Raw genomic sequence first — 22,299 nt, forward strand, 5'->3', positions numbered from 1 at the left:
TGTTCTCATTTACTTTTTTTGTGTATAGGACAATAAAAGACATTATACTATGTATTTATTGTCTTCTCTTTATATTCTGGGTTGGATTTTATACCAAGGATCATCAAGAATTATTATTTGCAGATTTCTTTCCCCAGAATTATAATCTTCTTCCCAGGAAAATACGTATTCTGCAAAGATCCTCGCGTCTTCCTCTAAAAAGCAGGTACTTGATATTAATGTATTTTACTTACTATATATTATTCTAAAAATTATTAAATAAAATTTGATCAGAATGATTTTAATAGGACATGGAAAGTGATATTTATCAATAAGAAGGTACATATTCAGATAGATGAAAGATCTATAGACTGATTGATAAAGAAATAAATGGTAGGTAGGCAGATGAGAACAGACTTGAATATATTTTCTTGATTATGATAACCATTGGAAATAAGATCATTAGAAATCTTGGAAGCAAATTCTTAATTCTATATGGAAAGATATTTAAAGAAAATAAAGAAGCCCCAAATTCTACTAGTAAGAAGTTCAGAAAACTTACTGTTAGATTTGTACATTCAGTAGCACATGGAATAGCCATAGACTATTTAGGTACTGAAACATATGCAAAGCTTCCTTTAAAAATTTTAAGATTCTTCTTGAGGTAGAATGTGTTTGATGAATAAAATACTCAGTTTGACATCAAAGTCAAGTTGTTGGAATTATAAAGTGCATAAATGAACCTAACAACTAATGGTATTAATAACAAAATTATTAAGACGTGACTTCTGCAATCATAGTGTGTCCTAGTGAGGATATAGCAGCATAAAACAAAACAAAAAGGTGATGGGTTTAAAGAAAAATGTTATAAATGAGAGCTCGTGGGAAGACGTGATAAATTCTTACTGAAAGATCGGAAGTTTTCTTGACAGAGGTAGAAGTTAAGTCATATTTTAAATAATTACCTGATGATAATGGAGGAATACAGGCAAACAAATCTATACTAAAAAGAGAGAAGAGTTTAACCAGAAGTATGAAGGTCCATAAGTGAAATTGGGAGATTTTCTATAGCCTGGATTTAAAAAATATTTTATTTATTATGTAATGATAAGAATTAATTCAACATATGTCATCAATTTGTAAGTTGGTAATTTATAATTTAAGGAAAATATTTAAGTTGAATGTAATAAAAAATGCTATGCCTTAATTTGTTCTAAATCTTTTTTGAACTTTAATGATCATCTGTTCTTAAAAATATTCTCTAAATTGAAAGAAACTCCAATTTAGTATGTTTAACTATAATCTAGATAACATCTTTATGAACCATGTATGTTAGGTATGGCATTTCTATAGCCAAGGAAGTCATAAAAAAGCTTTCATGTTACCTTCCATATGTTTATGTTTTTCAGAAATGGGAGAAGCCGTGACTTATTCTGAGGTGCGAGTTCATTCTTCATCCCAGCTGCAGAGGAGGGCACCTGACTACTCTGAAACCAAAGGGATTATATGTTCTGAACATCGAGGTCTGTAGCTTTCTCACTTTTATTTTATTGTTTTACTTGATACTTAAAAACAATGTCTGATATATGTCTGAAATTGAACATGACAAATGCAAAAATTTATACACAAATGAAACTATAACCTCCTCAATCTTTGACTATGGATTATGGCCAATATATGATACACTGTCCAACATGACCTTAGCTCTAGATTAAATAAATTCATTTCAAGTGAGCAAAAACATTTTGCACGATGTTATTTAATTTACCATATCTAATCTTGTCAAGATAAACATTCACAATACTAAATATTTAAGAAATAAAAAAAATTAATCATTGATTCATACCTTCTATGAATTTGTGGTTACTTAATTTTAACCACCGAGAAAGACAAATACCATATCATTTCACTTACATGTGGAATCTAAAAAACAAAATAAATGAACAAACAAAATAGAAATAGACTCATAGATACAAAAAACATACTGATGGTTGACAGAGGTGAGGGGGGCTAGGGGACTGGATGACAAAGGAGAAGGGATTGAGAAGTACAAATTAGTAGTTACAAAATAGTCACAGAGATGCAAAGTACATCATAAGGAATATAGTCAATAATCCTATCTAATAAACGAGTAATATGCAAATTGACCATCACTCCAACACACAAGATGGCTGCCCCCATGTGGACACAAGATGGCTGCCACAAGATGGTCAGCAGGGGAGGGCAGTTGAGAGGGACCAGGTCTGCAAGGGAGGGCAGTTGTGGGTGATCAGGCCAGCAGGGGAGGGCAGTTAGGGGTGACCAGGCCAGCAGAGGAGGGAAGTTGGGGAGAATGGGCCTGTAAAGAAGGGCAGTTGGGGGGGACCCAGGCCTGCAGGGGAGGGGAGTTAGGGGTGACCAGGCCTTTAGGGGAGGGCCATTAGGGGCAAACAGGTTGGCAGGGGAGTGGTTAGGAGGTGATCAGGCTGGCAGGCAGAAGTCGTTAGGGGCAATCAGGAAGGCAGGCAGGCGAGCAGTTGGGAGCCAGCAGTCCTGGATTGTGAGGGGGATGTCCGACTGCCCGTTTAGGCCCGATCCAGATCGGGCCTAAACGGGCAGTCGGACATCCCTCGAGGGGTCCCAGATTGGAGAGGATGCAGGCTGGGCTGAGGGACACACACCCCCGTGCACAGATTTCATGCACCAGGCCTCTAGTATTGTAATTAGTAGGTATGGTGTTAGGTACTTGAAATATCAGTGGGACTACTTTGTAAAGTATGTGATTGTCTAACAACATACTGTACAGCTGAAAATAACACAAAATAATACTGAATGTCAATTGTAATTGAAAAATAAATAAAAATTATACCTGCCATTATCAAATACATAAAAATATACTTAAAATATTTTTATTGATTTCACAGAGGAAGAAAAAGGCAGAGAGATAGAAGCATCAATGATGAGAGAGAATCACTGATCAGCTGCCTCCTGAATGCTCCACACTGGGCATAAAGCCTGTAACCTGGGCATGTACCATGACTGGCAATTGAACCCATGACCTCCTGGTTCATAAGTTGATGCTCAACCACTGAGCCACCCTGGCTGAGCATAAAATATATTTTTCACTCAACATTTTGCCATTAGTGTGTTTCTATTTTATCACTACAATTTTATTTTCATTATTTATTAGCCATGTATGACATGCATTAGGAGCAGTAGTATCAATTGAATGTTGTTTGTTTCCATATTTTAACTTATATAAATAGTACAATGATGAATACTTAATCTTTTTATGCAAACATCCTCTTGGATATCTTATTCTTTAGATTTTCACTGGTGCAAATAAGTAAATGTCTGGAAAATTTTATACTTAGTACAGATAAATTAATTAAAAATGAATTATTTAAGCTTTTAATCTCTATATACTGCTTTCATGTTTTATAAGCCTTAAATACCACATGTAAAAACTGGAGTATGGCCCTAGCTGGTTTAGCTCATGGATAGAGCATTGGCCTGGTTTGATTCTGGTCAAGGGCAGATGCAAGGTTGCAGGCTCAATTCCCAGTAGGTGCAAGAGGCAGCCAATCACTGATTCTCTCTCATCATTAGTGTTTCTAACTCTCTCTCCCTCTCCCTTCTTCTCTGAAATCAATAAAAATACATTTGAAAAAAAACTACAACTGGAGTATGCTTTTTCTCAAAATATATGAGATTGAAAACCCACCAAGGTCTTAAGTATAATTGGTTGAGGATAACTATGGTCTCACATTCCTGCTTGCTACTTGTTCTGTGATGGAGTTGATGGTTGCAATTAATAAGAAGTACAATTTTTTGTTGTTGATTTTACTTTTCTATTGAGATACCAGAGGCCCAGTGCATGAAATTTGTACACTCGGGGTGGGGGGAGTTCCCCCAGCCTGGCCTGTGCCCTCTCACAGTGCAGGAGTCCCACGATCCATGACCTCAAAGAGGTAGGCCCCGCCCACCCATCCTGGGCTCCTGGATGGATTGCCCCAAAGAGGTAGACTGGAGCTGGGGGTCCCTCTTCCTCACTGCACGGAGCCACAGGGGTCCTGTGCTGCACTGCGCAGAGCAGTAGGACCCCCAGGACTTGCCACGTGGAGTGGTGGGACCTCCTCTAAGCTGTGCACTCAGCATCAAGCCCCCGTCCACCCATGTGCGCATGCAACCCTGCCCACCTGCGTGCACCCACTGCGCACGCAGCCTCCTGGTGATTGCTCATTTTGGCGTGGGGGCAAGATGGCATAAGGGCGTGACAACACATAGGCTTTCATTAATATAGATAATGGACATATAATTAGTTTTGTGTGTACAAAATAGTGATTTGATATTTGTATATATTGCAAAATGATCATCACAATAACTCTAGTTACCATCTATCACTGTAGTTACAAAATTTGGGGGGGTATGTGATGAGAACTTTTAAGATTTACTCCCTCAGCACCTTTCAACTATGCAATAGAGCAGGCGTCCTCAAACTACAGCCCGCGGGCCACATGCAAGTGTTTTTGCAGTTTTGTTTTTTTACTTCAAAATAAGATATGTGCAGTGTGCATAGGAATTTGTTCATAGGTGTGTTTTTTTAAACTGTAGTCCGGCCCTCCAACAGTCTGAGGGACAGTGAACTGGCCCCCTGTTTAAAAAGTTTGAGGACCCCTGCAATAGAGTAATAACTTTAGTCACCATGCTGTACATTACATCCTCATGACTTATAACTGGAGTTTGGACACATTCATTGCCTTCATCCATTTTACCCACTTTCTTCATCCCCCACTTTGCAAGCTCAGGTTTTTTATTATTTTTATGCAACACACAGAAGTGAGAGCACATGGTATTTGTGTTTCTCTGCCTGACAGCATAATGCCCTTAAGGTCCATTCATGTTATCACAAATGGCAAGAATTTCTTCTTTGTTATGACTGAATAATATATACATATTATTCAGTCATAACAAAGAAGAAATTCACACACATATACATATTTATATATATATATATAAATATCACACTTTCATTATCCATTCATTTGTTGATGCACACTTGTTTCCATATCTTAGCTATTGTAAATAAATGCTGTAGTGAAAATGGAAGTGCAGATATCTTTTTGACCTAATGTTTTTGTTTTCTTAAGATAAATATGCAGAATTGGAATTGCTGGATCATATAGTAGTTCTATTTGTAATCTTTTGAGGAATCTCCTTACTGTTTTGCACAGTAGCTGCACCAATTTATATTCCCACCAACAGTGCTCAAAGGTTGTCTTTTCTCTACATCCTCGCCAATATTTGTTATTTTTTATAGTAGCCGTTCTAACCGGTATAAGGTAATATCTCATTGTGGTTTTGATTGGCATTTCCATGATGACTGAGAACCTTTTCAGGTACCTCCTGGCCATCTGCATGCTTTCATTGGGAAAATGTCTATTCAGATCCTCTACCTGATTTTTTAAATGGTTTATGGGATATATTTTCTATTCCATTCTTATTTTTATTGAATTTGTTGGGGTGATATTGGTTCACGAAAGCATACAGGTTTCAAGTGTACAGCTCAACAAAGCATCATCTGCACACTGCCTCATGAGCCCATTGCCCTAGGCAAAGTCTCTTTCAGTCCTCATTCCCCGCCCCCCCTTTTCCCACTTCCACCTACCCTCACCCCCTTTCCCTTTGGCTGTCATCACACTGTCTGTGACTTTGTGTCTTACATATATATGTGTATGTATTATGCTTAATCCCTTCACTTTCTTTCAACTCCCCTCCCCTCTGATAGCTGTCTCTTCCATATATCCATGTCTCTGTTTCTATTTTGTTTGTGTTTTTTTGTTGTTGTTAATTCTCACCCAATATTATTTTTCCCCATTGATTTTTAGAGAGAGTGGGAGGAAGAGACAGAGAGAAACATCAATGTGAGAGAGACAAATCGATTGGTTGCCTCCCACTTGTGCCCTAACCAGGCCCAGCGATCAAGCCTGCAACCTAGGTACATGCCCTTGACCAGAATCAAACCTGGGACACTTCAGTCAGCAGGTTGATGCTCAATCCACTGAGCCAAACCCCGTAGGGCTCTGTTTCTATTTTATTCTTAGGTTGATTTTGCTCATTAGATTCCACATACAAGTGAGATCATATGGTATTTGTCTTTTTCTGACTGGCTTATTTCACTTAGCATAATACTCTCCAGGACCACCCATGTGTCATAACAGGTAAGATTTGCCTTTTTTATGGCCAAAGAATATTCCATTGTTAATGTACCACAGCTTTTACATCCACTCTGCTGATGGGCACTTGGGCTGTTTACAGATCTTGGCTACTATAAATAATAATGCAATAAACATAGGGGTGCATATATTCTTTTGACCTAGTGTTTTGTGTTTCTTGGAATATATTCCCAGAAGTGGAATTGCAGGTCATAAGCCAGTTTCATTTTTAATTTTTTGAGGAAATTCCATACTGTTTTCTACAGCGGCTGCACCAATCTGCATTCCCATCAACAATGCACGAAGGTTCCCTTTTCTCTACATTCTCCCAGCACTTGCTGCTTGTTGATTTATTGATGATACCCATTCTGACAGGTGGGAAGTAATATCTCATTGTTGTTTTAATTTACATCTCTTTGATGATAAGTGACATTGAGCATTTTTTCATATGTCTATTTTCAGCCCAATTTTTAATCATATTTGTTTTGCTCTTGAGTTGAATGAATTCTTTATGTATTTTATCTGATATATAATTTGCAAATATTTCCTCCCACAATAGTTGGTTTCCATTTCAATTTGTTGATGGTTTCCTTTGCTGTGTAGAAGCTTTTTTACTTTGATAGAGTCATACTTTACTTATTTAGCCTTTGTTTTTAGTGTCAAATCCAAAACATCATCACCAAGGTGCTTACCACATATGATTTCTTCTGGAGTGTTTAGGTATCAGGTCTTATGTTCAAGACCAATCCATTTGAGTTAATTTTTGTATATGGTATAAGAAAGTGCTTCAGTTTCATTATTTCACATGCGGTTGTCCAGTTTTCCTAGCACCATTTATTGAAAAGACTTTGGTTTCTTCATCATATATTAAATGACAATATTCTAGTATAGATGGGTTTATTTGGGGGATCTCTATTCTGTTCCACTGATCTATGTATCTTTTTTATGTTAGTGCCACACTGTTTTGAATACTACACCTTTGTATTATAGTTTGAAATCAGGAAGCATGATGCCTCCAACTTTCTGTCTTTTCTCAAGATTGCTTTGCCTAGCCCTGAATGTTGTGGCTCAATTGGTTGAGCTTTGTTCCATGCACTGAAAGGTGGCCAATTTGATTCTCAGTCAGAGCTCAGAGCACATACCCAGGTTGTGGTTTTGATCCCTGGTAAGGTGATTGATGTTTCTCTCTCACATCAATGTATGTTTCTCTCTCTCTCTCTCTCTCTCTCTCTCTCACTCTCTCTCTCTCTCAGCCTCTCTTTCTAAAATCAATGAAAACATATTTTAAAAAAGATTGCTTTGCCTATTTGGGGTCTTTTGTGGCTTCATACAATTCTAGGATTGCTTGTTCTACTTCTGTAAAATATTCCATTGTAATAGGGACTACATTGTACCTATAGAAATTACCTCAATGTCCGAATAGAGAAGAATAGTAAAAACTGATGGTATATACATGAGAGTGAATATTATGCAGTTAACTTAAAAACATTTATTAGAAATGTCATGGCCTGTTAAAGCAGTAAAAATGGCTTTAACTAGGTAAAATAGACACAATCAAGAAAAATGATGGTGGAGTGCTTTTGTATGAACACTTAGTGGTTGGATTTCTTTTCTTTTCTTTCTTTCTTTCTTTCTTTTTTTTTTTTTTTTCATCACCAGAGGATTTTTTTTCCATTTATTTTTAGAAAAAGTTGAAGGAAGAGGGAGAGACAGAGAGAAACTCCTATGTGAGAGACACATCGATTGGTTGCTTCCCACATGCTCTCAACCAGAGCCAGGAGCCTGCAACCGAGGTACGTGCCCTTAACCGGGATTGAACCCAGGACCCTTCAGTCCACAGGCCGACCCTCTATCCACAGAACCAAACCCACAAGGGAAGTGATTGTCTTTTTATTTTATTTTTTTTAGCCTGTTCTCAAATTTTCTAGTGGAATAAAAGTATTGCATATAACTTTTAAAATTTTTATTTTAAAACGAGAATATTTTCATTCTTGCATTTATATTAAAATTACTATCAAGACCATTAACTGAAGAATAGTTTTACAACATGAATTGGCAGCCAGATAAGGCCTATAGACATGTCTTTGGAGTTTGAATATGAAACACTCAAAAGCAAAACAGAAACAGATTCATAGATACAGAGAAGAGGCTGATGGTGGCCAGAGAGGAGGGTGTTAGGGAACTGGGTGAAAAAGGTGAAGGGATGGGTAGTTACAAAATAGTTTGGGGATGTAAAGTACAGCATAGGAAATATAGTCAATAATATTGTAATAACTATGTATGGTGCTAGGTAGGTACTGGAATTATTAGGGGGGGGTGGCACTTTGTAAAGTATATGATTATATAACCACTATGCCGTACACCTGAAATTAATACAAAATAATACTGATTCTAAAGTATAACTGAAAAAAATTAAAGAACTGTGAATAAGCATATAGAAGCCAATGTTGAACCATTTTACTGATCTCTTTCTAATAGGCTACTCTGCCCCGCAGACTTCATGGAAGATAATGTCTGCGGTTCTGGGGTTCATCTGCTTGGTGCTCCTTGTGTCTGTTGGGATCTTAACTACAAAGAGTAAGTCTCTATGATAGAAAAGAAGTCAGCTTGCTCACTGCTCATGGAAAGGAATCTCCTTAAGGTCTTTTATTTTCTAAGGTACTATCCTCAGCACCATTTCGTTTTTTGTTGTTCTTGTCTCTGTACTAGAGGTGATTTTAAGAACCACATCAAATTACTATGTCTTTACCTTGAACTTTCCTGTCTTTGTCTTTTCATTCATATGATTCCATCCACATGAAATAGGAACTCCTCTTTCTTTTGCTGCCTGTTAACCTCCTTCTCTTACTTAAACTTACACCAGGACTACTTTTTCTGAAAAATCTCCCACAGGTTGTCCTTATCAGAGTCAATTTCTCTATAATCTGTGATCTTACCGATATTATGTTAATTTTTCCATCAGGCTTGTATTATTGTTATTAGATTTGTCTGTGTATCCCCTCCAATTATATGGTGCCTTTTAGATATCATTGCTAATGTACTTTTACTGTTTGTAGTCACCTAACAAATAAAGTGCTTGTGCAATAGCACATTTATCTTCAGGCACATGGGACAAATCACACTGATACTTGTGATTTGGTCTTCAGAAACAGAGCCATGTTCAGGAAATCTCACTTCCAGTCAGGAAACAGACCAGAAGAAATTGATTTCAGGAAATTCAGGGATTCCCCCACTACCGACAAAAGTTCAAGGTAATTAAGAACAAGGTCAGCTTTCCTAAGAGTTATGAAATAAAAATATCTCTGTGTTTACTTATATGCATATATAATAATTAAGCAATTAAATATATTACACACTTAACATGCAGTGTTAGATACCCAGAAACATATTTGCTAAAAATCCACTTAAAATTGAAGTTGTCAATAATGCTTACATAGTAATAATTGTCCTATTAAATTATAGTGGCATAAGTCATGTCTTAGCATTATGCACATTAGTTAACAGAGCAGCAGTTTTAAATGGGTGAATATAATTGATCATATAATTTATGTAATGATTCTCACTTATTTTTCACAGCTTAAACAGGAGGCATTTAGACTGACTGTAATTTTTCTTTAGGTTGTAAATGTCACCCTTGTGAGGACAACTGGCACCAACATGGGGAAAACTGCTACTCTGTTTTTACACAACCAAGTTCTTGGAGAAATTGTGAATTTCATTGTACTACTCAGTCTTCAAGTTTTCTTAAACTAAATACTGAAAAAGAAATGGTAAAAACAAGTATATATTTTTTACATTTTAATAATTTTCTCCAGGAGGTATTTCTTGGGCTTTAGGCTTTGTCTGCTCTGATATCCCTGTTTCAGCACAGGGAAATGCACATGATACACAGCAGATTATGCTGTTCCCTTTCCTGATATTCTTCCTCAGGACCTAGTTCAAAGCCCCTAAGCCATATCTTAGTGCAAGCTTTATTTCCATCTGAACTCTTGCTTATCTCCACAGCCTACTTAGTTACCAATAACTTTTTATCACTTCCACTTCCTCACCCACTTTTTAAACATACTTCAGTTATATACTTATTAAAGTTTAATTCTAACTTCTCACAATTTTACTGTCCTCTTCTCAATCCTTTGTGACCGCACCCTAATAAGTGCCTATTTACCTTTATGGTTTATCCTAAAATATCTATAGTATTAAAAAATTTATTTTGATCACCTGGTCCTAAAGGAGTTCCTGTTAAATCCTCTCGTTTTATCCAGTACTTTCCTTTCTGTAGCAATGGCTTACTTAATTGGTTTGCATCTTTCTTAAATGCACAGGTAACAAGTTTACTTACTGCCTTTCAATTCTCAATATGCAGCACAATGTTCACAGTATTACCAGGGCTCCATAATAGTTGTTTGATGAATGAATAAATTATTGGTTATTAGTAAGTTGCCAAAAAATCCCAAGTGCATTTTGTATTATAGCATTACAATACCAAATAAAAAATAAAAATGTTTAATAAAGTAAATAAAAGTTTTAATTTCTATATGTATATATAGACAACCAACCAAAGTATCAGATTTATTTATTTCCTGTTCTCATTCTTTCCAGGATTTTGTTAAAAATTTTTCAATGAAGCAATGTCATATTGGGGCAGAAAAGTTTTGGATCAGTTTATATTACAACAGCAGTGAACTGAAATGGGCTTGGCTAGATGGCTCATCTTTTACCTTGGACAAGTAAGTATCTTCCCATTAGTTTATTTTTAAATATATTTTTACTAGAGGCCTGGTGCATAAAATTTGTGCACTGTTTGTGGGGACTGGGGGGAGGATGTTCCTCAGCCCAGTCTGCACCCTCTACAATCAGGAACACCTCGGGGGATGTCTAACTGCTGGTTTAGGCCTGATTCATGTATTAAAAAATTTATTTTGATCACCTGGTCCTAAAGGAATTCCTATTAAATCCTCTAGTTATACCCAGTACTTCCTCTTTGTAGCAATGGCTTACTTAATTGCTATAAAAATTAGCAACCGGCCTAAACTGGCAGTTGGACATCCCTCTCACAATCCCAGACTGCTGGCTCCCAACCACTCGCCTGCCTGCCTGCCTAATTGTCCCTAACCACTTCTGCCTGCCAGCCTGATCACCTCTAACCACTCCCCTACCAACCTGGTTATCCCTAACAGCCCTCCCCTGCAGGCCTGGTCCCCCCACAACTGCCCTCCCCTGCTACCCTGGTTTCCCCTAACTGCCCTCGCCTGCAGGCCTGGTCTCCACCAACTGCCCTCCCCTGCATCTTGGTTGCCCCCAACTGCCCTCCCTTGCCAGCCTTATCACCCCCAACTGTCCTCTCCTGCTGACCTGTTCACCCCCATCTGCCCTCCCTAGCCAGCCATCTTGTGGTGGCCATCTTTGATGACATGGGCATTTGACCACATTGTGGTGGCCATCTTGTCACCACATAGGAATGGCCATCTTGTGACCACATGGGGGTGGCCATCTTGTGCCAGGATGTGAGGGTCAATTTCCATATTACCTTTTTATTATATAGCACTAGAGGCCCGGTGAATGAAATTCGTGCACGGGGTAGTGTGTCCCTCAGCCCAGCCTGCACCCTCTCCAATCTGGGACCTTTTGAGGGATGTCCAACTACCCGTTTAGGCCCAATCCCACCGATCGGGCCAAATGGGCAATCAGACATCCTTCTCACAATCCAGGACTGCTGGCTTCCAACTGCTCACCTGCCTGCCTTCCTGATTGCCCCTAATCGCTTCTGCCTGCCAGCCTGATCACCCCCTAACCACTCTTCTGCCAGCCTTATTGATGCCTAACTGCTCCCCTGCCAGCCTGTTTGGCCCTAACTGCCCTCCCCTGCAGGCCCAGTCACCCCCAACTTCCCTCCTCTGCCAGCCTGTTTGCCCCTAACTGCTCTTCCCTGCAGGCCTGGGTCCCCTCCAACTGCCCTCCCCTGCTGGCCTGATCGCCCACAACTGCCCTCCATTGCAGACCTGGTCCCTCCCAACTGCCCTCCCCTGCTGGCCATCTTGTGTCCACATGGGGGCAGCCATCGTTGACTATATGGGAGCAGCCATCTTGTGTGTTGGAGTGATGGTCAATTTGCATATTACACTTTTATTAGATAGGATTGTTTTTAGAGAGGAAGGGAGAGGGAGAGAGAGAGAAACATCAATGATGAGAGAGACTCCTTGATTGGCTGCCTCCTTCTTGCCCCACACTGGGGATTGAGCCAGCAATCCTGGTATGTGCCCTGAAAGAGAATTGAACCTTGACCTCAACCACCAAGCCACACCAACTGTGCTCTTCCAGCTATTTTGAAACACCAGTCCCAGAATAGCAATATTAATTAATTATCTAGTGTGCATATAATTAGATGTTAAATTCCATGATGTGAAGTTTTCTATTAAACCTGATACTGATTACTACAACTCACATAGAACTCTTAAAATATTTGACTATTAGAAATGAATAACAATGATAGTTAGTATGGTGGCTAATGATTTATACTCGAGTAGGAACCAGCTGATTTTCTAGGTATAGACTTAATTTTTATTTCTCTGAACCATAATAATTTACTACATAATGGACAAAGACACTTATGAGAGGACTATGAAGGAAAAACTATGTTCAATATAATATTGAAATGTGATTTTCAGTTTCATTTTTTCATGAGTGAATGGAAGTATTTCTGAAACATTATAACATAATATATCAAAGGAGATTAAACACTGAAGCAAATATAAAAATTCACTTCTCAATTATGCTAGACAAAGATTTGCAAAATATAAAACAAAAACATGACAATGTTGGCACTATTTTGGGAGGGAATATAATTATTTTTATATTAACAAAAAATGTATTTAGTATTTAGTATTGTTATATATAAATGAGTGAATATGTATTTAGTATTGTTATATATAAATGTATTTAGTATTGTTATATATAAATGAGTGAATGTATTTAGTATTGTTATATATAAATTTATATGTATTTAGTATTGTTATATATAAATGAGTGAATCTTTTTACTATAACAGAATTAATTTTTAATATGGCAAATTTGGATAGATATATCTCAAATAACAAAATGTCTTTGGGTCTCTGGAATAATTTATAATAGTTTAAAGGAGTCCTGACACAAAATTTGAAAGCTGGTCTTGTAGCACCAATTTTCTTATTAAAATGCTAATGTTTAGGAGGTACTCCATTCATTCTATTTTATCAAGCACATGGGCATAATAATCAGGACTAAATACAATTTTAGCATCTCTCTTTCATTTACTTGTTTTTTAAATCCTCACCAAGGCAGAGAGAGAGAGAGAGAGAGAGAGAGAGAGAGAGAGAGAGAGAGAGAGAGAGAGATTGATCAGCTGCCTCTGGCGCAACCTGGTATAGGCCCTGACCAAGAGTGAAACCTTCAAAGTTTTGATGTAAGGGACAACACTCTAACCAACTGAGCAATACTGACCTGGATTACTTTACTTGAATGAAACAAATGCTCTCTTACCAAAAGATAGAAGCTTTTTTCTTCATTAAAAAAGCACTTGCTTGTTGTCACTTTTTATTAGATTCCAGATCTCTAAAAAATCTGAGTCAGTTATAGTCAGCTTTATGCATTAATGAACCAATGTTCTGGAGTTCCTTACTCTGTCATTTTCCTTCCTTAAGAGTTGAATGGAATAAATATTATTTACATATTAATAAATCTGCCAAAGAAATGTATGTTCCGTTATATTTCAATTATTGCATAGTAATCTTTAAGAATAGAATTGATCTATGAAATTAAATGCATAGTAACCTTTAAGAATAGAATTGATCTATGAAATAAATTTTAGTAAAAATAGAAATTCTTTTCTCTTCTAGACTCCGGTTAACAAAACCTGACATTGCCTCTAATCATTGCATATATATGAAAAATGGTCAGTTATTGGATGGTAATTGCAAAGACCTTGGTTATTGTATATGTAAGAAGGACAACATATGGAGATTGAATCAGTCATATGCGGGATATAAAACTGAAAACAACAAATGAACAAACCTGAAAAACAAACAAAATCACATAGATGTAGACAACAGTATGGTGGTTACCAGAAGGAAGGGGGTGGAGGGTAGTAAAGGGTAAAGGGAGTCAAATGTGTGATGGAAGAAGATTTGACTTCAGGTGGTGGGCACATAATACAATATGTCAATGATGTATCATAGAATTGTATGCTTGAAATCTATATAATTGTATTACTCTATGTCACCCCAATAAATTTAATTAACAAAAAGAGAAAGAAGAGGAAACATTGAAAATTTTCCAGGATTATTTTTAACTTTAAGGACTATTTCAAAAATAACAAATTTAATAAACCCACATATAGCCTTCATCCAGCTTTAAGTATATTTAATTTTCAAATGTACTGTGTTTGAAAGTTCTAAAAGCCTTATTAGTTTAATATTTGTGAATATTTAATAAAATCATGGATTAATACCTAGTTCTAACATAAGTATTATCAGCAGTTTATTAAACTTAAAAATGAATTTGTTCATCACTCAATAATTTCAAAATTAAATGAAACATTGTTACAGAAGATACGTTATTTAATTGTTCGTTTTTATTTGCTGCAAGTATATGGTTTGTGGCATGTCAGATAAAAAAACAGTTAATAAATATTGGTGGCATTTTCTTCTGGAAGTTTTATTCATGAAGAAAGTCAGAGAATGGCGTTTTTTATTTTGAAATCCTTTATATTTTATAAATAACAAACTCTTCACACAATCGGCTGCATGCAGATGTATGTGTATGGAGTTAGACAGTTTTCTGTGTAACCTTTAAAACTGGAGCCATAAACTGCACAGGACCCGTTTGCCATGTCAACCATTGTTACTCTAGATTAGAGAGAAAAACAAATTACATGTATGATTACATTAATGCAGAAATATAAAAATTAAATACTATTTACTTAAATATAGGTACTGAAATACTATCATTATAGCAGATTTAATGACCATGCCTGGACTTTTTAATTTATAGATAAGTGAAATATAGCCCAACTCAGGTAATAAAAGTAAAAATTGTATTCTATTATAAATTAGGTGCTACCACTTTTATCCATTGGAAATTAGTAAATGTAGAAAGTCTGGAATCTCTTTATATGTGTACCCATCCTATATAATAGAAGTCTAATATGCTAAGTGTCTGATTGTCAGGTCAGCCGTTCAACCAATCAAAGCATAATATGCTATTGATATGCTAAGGCCACTCAACCGCTCACTATGATGTGCACTGACCACAAGAGGGCAGATGCTCTAACTAGTAGGTTAGCTTGCTGCTGGGATCCAGCCAATCGGGACAGAGTGAGACAGGCCAGACACACCCTGGAGCTCTCCCGCAGTCCCTTCCTAGCTGTCCAAACTCCCGTGTCCCTCCCAGCCCTGATCATGCACTGGTGGGGTCCCTCAGCCTGGCCTGTACCCTCTCACAATCCAGGAGCCCTCGGGGGATGTTGGAGAGCCAGATTTAGCCCTATCCTACAGGACAGGACAGGGGTCCCCACTGGTGCACAAATTTGTGCACCAGGCCTCTAGTGTAAAATACAAGCTTTAAAATGTTTATAAAGAAATATTTGGTTAGAAATAATTTCAGGATTCCATATCATGTTTTGTGAAAAATGTACAATATTCTTCATATATATGCAATTTTACTTTTAAAATTTTTTAATTTTTTTAATTTTAAAATTATAACATTTTTAGTATATCAGTATATGCACACATACATAAGGGTGTGTGTTTGTGCGTGTGTGTGTGTGTGTGTGTGTGTGTGTGTGTGTGTGGTTAGGCATAATTATACATGTATATCTATTTTACTCAAGGATTTGAGTATTTTGTAGTTATATAATTCATGTAATAAATAGTGATTTGTTTTCTGCCAGGAACAGGTAGGAAAGATAAGGCTGCAGAAAGAATGATGATTCTACTTCCATATGAAATTAACATCAATAAAGGACCATGGCCTGATAATATATATACATATTATAAAGGAAGAGATCATTATTTCTGTCTACACAGAAACAACTAGCCACTATAAGATAGAAAAATTAAGATATATTTGGTAACAGCTCTTAGTTGGTCTCAATCTTTGCACATTAGAAGCTCATTCTTTCTAATCTAATTCTTTTCATGTGTTTCTTTAATTTCTGTGTTTGTTTTCCTATGCCATTGTCATCACATTTGTGCCAGAATACAGATTACATGGGCTTTACTTATTCATTCATAACTATATTTCTAACTAAAGTGTGAAGCTTTTAAAGAAGTTATGGTCTATTCAACTCTGTAGTTATCTCTGCATAGTTTATGGAAATGGAGTAGCACTCAATCAGTATTTGTTACATTCATAAACAGAAGTTTAGTATGCTAGTTGTTTTATTTACAAACTGAACTTTTATACTTGCAGAGTGGATAAAGTGAGATAAGATGATACAAAATCTTATTAGTATTCCCAGAGAACAAACTCTTTTTTGTCAAAAGTGACATCTCATCCATATAGATCAATTCTAAGTTATACAGGGACACATACAAAATTTCAGAAATAGGACCAGATGCATGGATAAATGGAGCAGACTGAAAGATCTCAGAGGTCAGGAAAGTTAGAACATTGGGAAGAGATCAACCAAAGTATATATATACAGTATATATATACATACTAGAGGCCTGGTGCACAAAATTCATGCACGGGGGTGGGAGGGAGTCCCTCAGCCCGGCCTGCACCCTCTCGCAATCTGTGACTGCTGGCTCCTAATGGCTGGGCTGTCTGCCTGCCTGATCACCCCTCACTGCCTGCCTCTGCCTACCTGATGTCCCTAACTGCTCCTCTGCCTGCCTGATTGCTCATAACCGCCTCTGCTTCAGCCCCTGCCATGTCAGCTTAGTCCAGAGGACATCCAGAAGGTCATTCAGCTGTCCAGTCTAATTAGCATGTTACACGTTTATTAGTATAGATAGGCATAACCCATGGACATGGAAAATAATGTGATGAAGGCCTACGTTGGTTGGGGGCAGTGTGGAGGGAGGAAAAGGGAAGCAAAATGAGGGGCATCTGTAATAGAGTCAACCTTAAAAAAAGATAGACCATAGTCTAATCCATAAACACCAATATCAATAAGTGCAAGTAGATTCAAGTCACAAAATATGTTTGTTGATCAAAATGGAATTAGAAATTGATAACAGAAATATCTCTGGGAAATTCTAAATGTTATAAACTAACACCTGAAAATTTCATGCATCAAAGAATAATGTAAAAGGGAATTTAGAAACTATTTTGGAATGAATGAAAATTAAAATAAATACCTCATAAATGTGGAATGCTGCCAAATCATCACAAATATTAATAGCATGAATGCTTTGGTTAGAAAAGAGGAAAAGTTTCATATCCATATATTAGTTTTTGTGATAAGAAACTAGAGAATGAAAAGTTAACTCTGAGTGAGAAGATAATAAAGATCAGAGTGGAAATCCTATATAATAAAGAGGTAATAAGCAAATCGACCATCAAGTGCTCACACAAGATAGCTGTGCCCATGTGGTCACAAGATGGCCATCACAAGATGGATGTCAGGGGAGGGCAGTTGTGGGTGATCAGGCCATCAGGGGAGGGAAGTTAGGGGCAACCAGGCCGGCAGGAGAGGGCAGTTAGGGGTGACTGGGCTAGCAGGGAAGGGCAGTTAGGAGTGACTGGGCCAACAGGGGAGGGCAGTTGGGGGCAAACAGGCTGGCAGGGGAGCAGTTGGGGGTGATCGGGCTGACGGGGGAGCAGTTAGGCACCTATCAGGCTGGAAGGGGAGTGGTTAGGGGGTGATCAGGCTGGCAGGCAGAAGTGGTCAGGGGCAATCAGGCAGGCAGGCAGGCAAGTGGTTGGGAGCCAGCAGTCCCGAATTTTGAGAGGGATGTCCGACTGCCGGTATTGTGACAGGGATCAGGCCTAAACCGGCAGTTGGACATCTCCCGAGGGGTCCCAGATTGGAGAGGATGCAGGCTGGGCTGAGTGACACCCCCCCCACACACACACACACACACCGTGCATGAATTTTGTGCACTGGGCCTCTAGTCAATTAAATAAAAATATTGAAAGATGAATGTTAAATAAACACAGGAAAAATGCTCAATATCATTAGTCATTAAGAAAATGCAAATTAAAACCACAATGAGATACCACTATACACATTAGAATGGATAAAATTTAAGAAACTGATCATAACAAGTATTGACCAAGATATTGAGCAAATCCTAAGTCTCACACTGCTTAGTGGGATTGCAAAATTCAAAAGCCTTTTGGATAATAGTCTGGCAGTCTCTTAAATAGTTAAATATATATTTATTATAAGATCCATCTATTTCTCTCCTAGGTATTTATGAAAAAAAAAGGAGAGCCTATGTTCATACAAAGTCTTGCACACATATGTTCATAGCAAGTACCTTGCACAGTATTTAGCACATAGCGAACAATTAATTTTACTCATTTTTATGGGTACTGGCTGCTTCCCAAAGTACTAAATCTAGGCCCTAAGAGTTTTGGACTGACTCTGTTAGCATATGGGGATGTCCTGGCATTGTGTGAAGGAAAATGTGATAGTTCAGTGATCATAGGAATAGCTTAGATGCAAATCCACAACTAGAGACCTATAGGTACAGACTTACTGATCTGGAGAGAGAATGGAGCCATCTTCCCACTGCCAGGTTTCATTTGTTGGATTTTTTTTTAGTCTCATCCAATGATAGGACTTCATCAATTTAAAGAAATCCTGTTTGAAATCACAAATAAAGCCAGTTCTCAGAATGTTAGTATATACAAGTTTAATCATTTAATCATTTTCTCCTCAGTTGAGGAAAGTGCATTCTGTCCTCTTTTAGAATTCCAACTTCAACAACACATATATTATATGATACCTACAATTTTTGTGCTTTCTTATTTTGAATACAGAAGAATTTTGGGTTGGTGTATCAGAGCCTGGTGTCTCTATTATATGTCAGGTTCATATTCCAGAGAGTTGCCACATATGGTAGGACTCAATATAGGCAGATGAATTAAAACAATACTTCACCTGGTCCTCTTTGCTGTATATCTTCAGGAGATTGGAATTTTGAGACATGCAGGAAGCTTGGCTCTGAAACCAGTCCTTGCTCTCATTAAAAAAATGGTAGCAGTTGTTTTTATAACATAGCCAGTTTTTAGGACATGAGCCACAGTAACTTTCTAGAAAGGGAGAATATGTTATTAATTCTGCACATGTCTGAACATTGTATCAGATTTTTTTTTTCGAGGCAGGGTAAATACCTTTTTTATTCTAACTCTAAAATTCCAAATATTAGGCCATTGTGGTCATACTCAATGACATACCTCTACATATTTACAGATAGATATGCCAAAACTATGTTTTCCACTTTTTACAATTACTCCTTCATTTAAAAATAAAATTTAAAACGCTATAGTGAATTGTGGACAAGAATTCATTTTCTTGTACACTTTGTTTTTATTACAGGTATCAGGATGAGATTGGTTAATAAGATTATGTAGGTTTCAAGTGTAGATTTCGATAATACATTATCTGTCCTATAAACTTTCCTGTTAGCAGCATTGGATACATGCCTAAACCCCAGTATACACAGATACATGCAATTTGTGATTCAAAATATTAGAAAACTTTCTCTTACCATTCAAGGAAATTGGCACTGCTTGGTTGAATAATGCTATTAAAATAATCATAATTATTAGAAAGTTATGTATTGTGACATAGTTCATACAAAAATAAAAATAATTGACAAGTTTCTAGATTAATAGCTAAAATATAAAGGCACATTAAATGTTGCTAGTTTATGTTTCTGTCCTGCTAAATATTAATCAAAGTAATGTATTACAATCGTTTGATCAGCAATGCTATCTATGTTTCTGTTATCACTTACAATTTATGATGACGGCACTCCATATCATTACCATTACAATGAAACAGATTCCCAGAGCTACAGCAATGCACCGGGCAAGGAAAAATGCAGATGCTGATAAGAAAAAAGAGAGAAAGCATAAAGGGTTCTGGTATTTTTATGTTTAATATAGACCTTAGAGTGTTTTCTATGTGGGAGTGATATTAGTGTTTTTTCCTCATATATTTTCTCAGGACAGATAAAAGAGTACTTTGTAAATTATTAAAAATAAGACTATAAAATCTACTATTTTCTCCTATTTCTCTTTAAAAGTTCCCCAGAAGAACTCATAGTTAAATTTCCATTTTTTAAAATTTCTGAGACACCAATCCCAAATCCCTCTATATTAAAAAAGAAAGCACAAAATTTGCAGGTATTGTATGTGTGCTGTTTAAGTTGAAATACTGCCAGAAGACAGAATGCATTTTCCCCAATTGTGAGAAAAATGGACAGGTCCCTAAACCCTCTTTTAAAAACATATATTCAAGAAACTATACAAAATATTTTATGATTATTTTTACTTAAGAAAATGTCCTAGTGATTATTCTAATCATGTCTTATGAAGTTGTCAAATTTTCATAAATAACTGCTTGCATTGTGTTTTATTGGTATACTACAGGCCTGGTGCACAAAATTTGTGCACTGGATGGGGGTGTCCCTCAGCCCAGCCTGTACCCTCTCCAATCTGGGACCCCTTGGGGGATGTCTGACTGCCATTTTAGGCCCGATCCCACAGGACCTCCCTTTCACAATCCGGGACTGCTGGCTCCCAACCACTCACCTGCCTGCCTGCCAGATTGCCCCAGACCGCATCTGCCTGCCAGCCTGATCACCCCCTAACCTGATTGATGCCTAACTGCTCCCCTGCTGGCTCGATCACCCCCAACTGCCCTCCCCTGCCAGCCCTATCACTCCAACAGCCCTTCCCTGCAGGCCTGGTCACCCCCCCAAAACCCCTCCCCTACTGGCCTCTTCACCCCCAACTGCCCTACGCTGTAGGCCTGGTTGCCCCAACTGCCCTCTCCTGTCAGCCTGGGTGGTGACTTCACATTCCATAATGGCACAGGTGACAAGTCCATCTATGGAGAGAAATTTGAGGATGAGAACTTCGTACTGAAACAGGTCCTGGCATCTTGTCCATGGCAAATGCTGGATCTAACACAAAAGGCTCCCAGTTTCTCATCTTCACTGCCAAGACTGAATGGTTGGATGGCAAGCATGTGGTCTTCAGCCAGGTGAAAGAGGACATGGATATTGTGACAACCATGGAGTGCTTTGGGTCCAATAATGGCAAGACCAGCAAGAAGATCACCATTGCTGACTGTGGACAACTCTAATAAATTTGACTTGTGTTTTATCTTTACCACCAGACCATTTCTTCTGTAGCTCAGGAGAGAACCCCTTCACACCAATTTGCTTTGTATGTTCTATAATCTTTGTGCTCTTGCCAGTTTATTTGGTTCCATAATTTCCTTACCCATTCCCAGTCTAGCTGGATTGCAGAGTTAAGTTTATGATTGTGAAATAAAAACTAAACAGTTGTCTGTCAAAATAATATAAAATGTATACAAAATAGAAATTCTATGATAAATCATCATATGCTTAGCCATATGGTCTATTATGGCTACTATTATTTCATTTTTGATATAGGTGGGTGTCTCAGATAGATCAATCTCTGGTCCCATTCTTATTTTTTATTGTGAACATCACTTACCATATTACTCCTCATTATTATTCAAAGCCATACCACCAAATCTCATGCAGAATAAGAACATAATTAATGTCTGAATGTTCTGAATTTTAGTTACTCATAATTTGTGCTATCTTATAAAATGATAAGGAAACTGTCACAAATAAAGGAGACTAAAGAGATATAATGACTAAATGTAATGGATGAGATAATGGACAGAAAAATAACATTAGGTAAAAACTAAGAAAATCTGAATAAAATACATTATTTATTTAATAATAGTGCATCAATATCAATAGTTCACTGTGACAAATGTACCATACTAATATAACTTAATAAATAAGGGAGACTGAGTATATAGGATATATGAGAACTTTCTGTACCTCTTTTATAATATTTTGTAAATTTAAAGCTATCTATACTAATAAAAGGGTAATATGCTAATTAGACCAGGTCAACTGGACATCTTCGG

The 22,299-nt window shown here is 37.3% G+C and overlaps 1 protein-coding gene and 1 pseudogene across 2 annotated transcripts; one reads left to right on the plus strand and one right to left on the minus strand.

Moving 5' to 3' along the window:
- Positions 1 to 14,934: 14,934 nt before the first annotated feature.
- On the minus strand, positions 14,935 to 20,428 carry LOC307102062 (NKG2-D type II integral membrane protein-like; the record flags this gene model as incomplete). Its single annotated transcript, XM_079775517.1, has 6 exons — positions 14,935 to 15,052; positions 18,857 to 18,960; positions 19,261 to 19,412; positions 19,871 to 19,906; positions 20,120 to 20,212; positions 20,425 to 20,428. 6 exons carry the CDS (start codon positions 20,426 to 20,428, stop codon positions 14,935 to 14,937), a joined length of 507 nt encoding a protein of 168 aa, XP_079631643.1.
- Positions 20,429 to 20,556: 128 nt separating this feature from the next.
- Positions 20,557 to 21,495, plus strand: LOC307102064 (peptidyl-prolyl cis-trans isomerase A-like; annotated as a pseudogene). Its single transcript has 2 exons — positions 20,557 to 20,573; positions 21,169 to 21,495. The product of its transcript is annotated as a peptidyl-prolyl cis-trans isomerase A-like (transcript).
- The last annotated feature ends 804 nt before the right edge of the window (positions 21,496 to 22,299 follow it).

This window comes from Cnephaeus nilssonii (genome assembly GCF_951640355.1).
Source record: "Cnephaeus nilssonii genome assembly, chromosome: 6".
Taxonomy (NCBI): Eukaryota; Metazoa; Chordata; class Mammalia; order Chiroptera; family Vespertilionidae; genus Cnephaeus; species Cnephaeus nilssonii.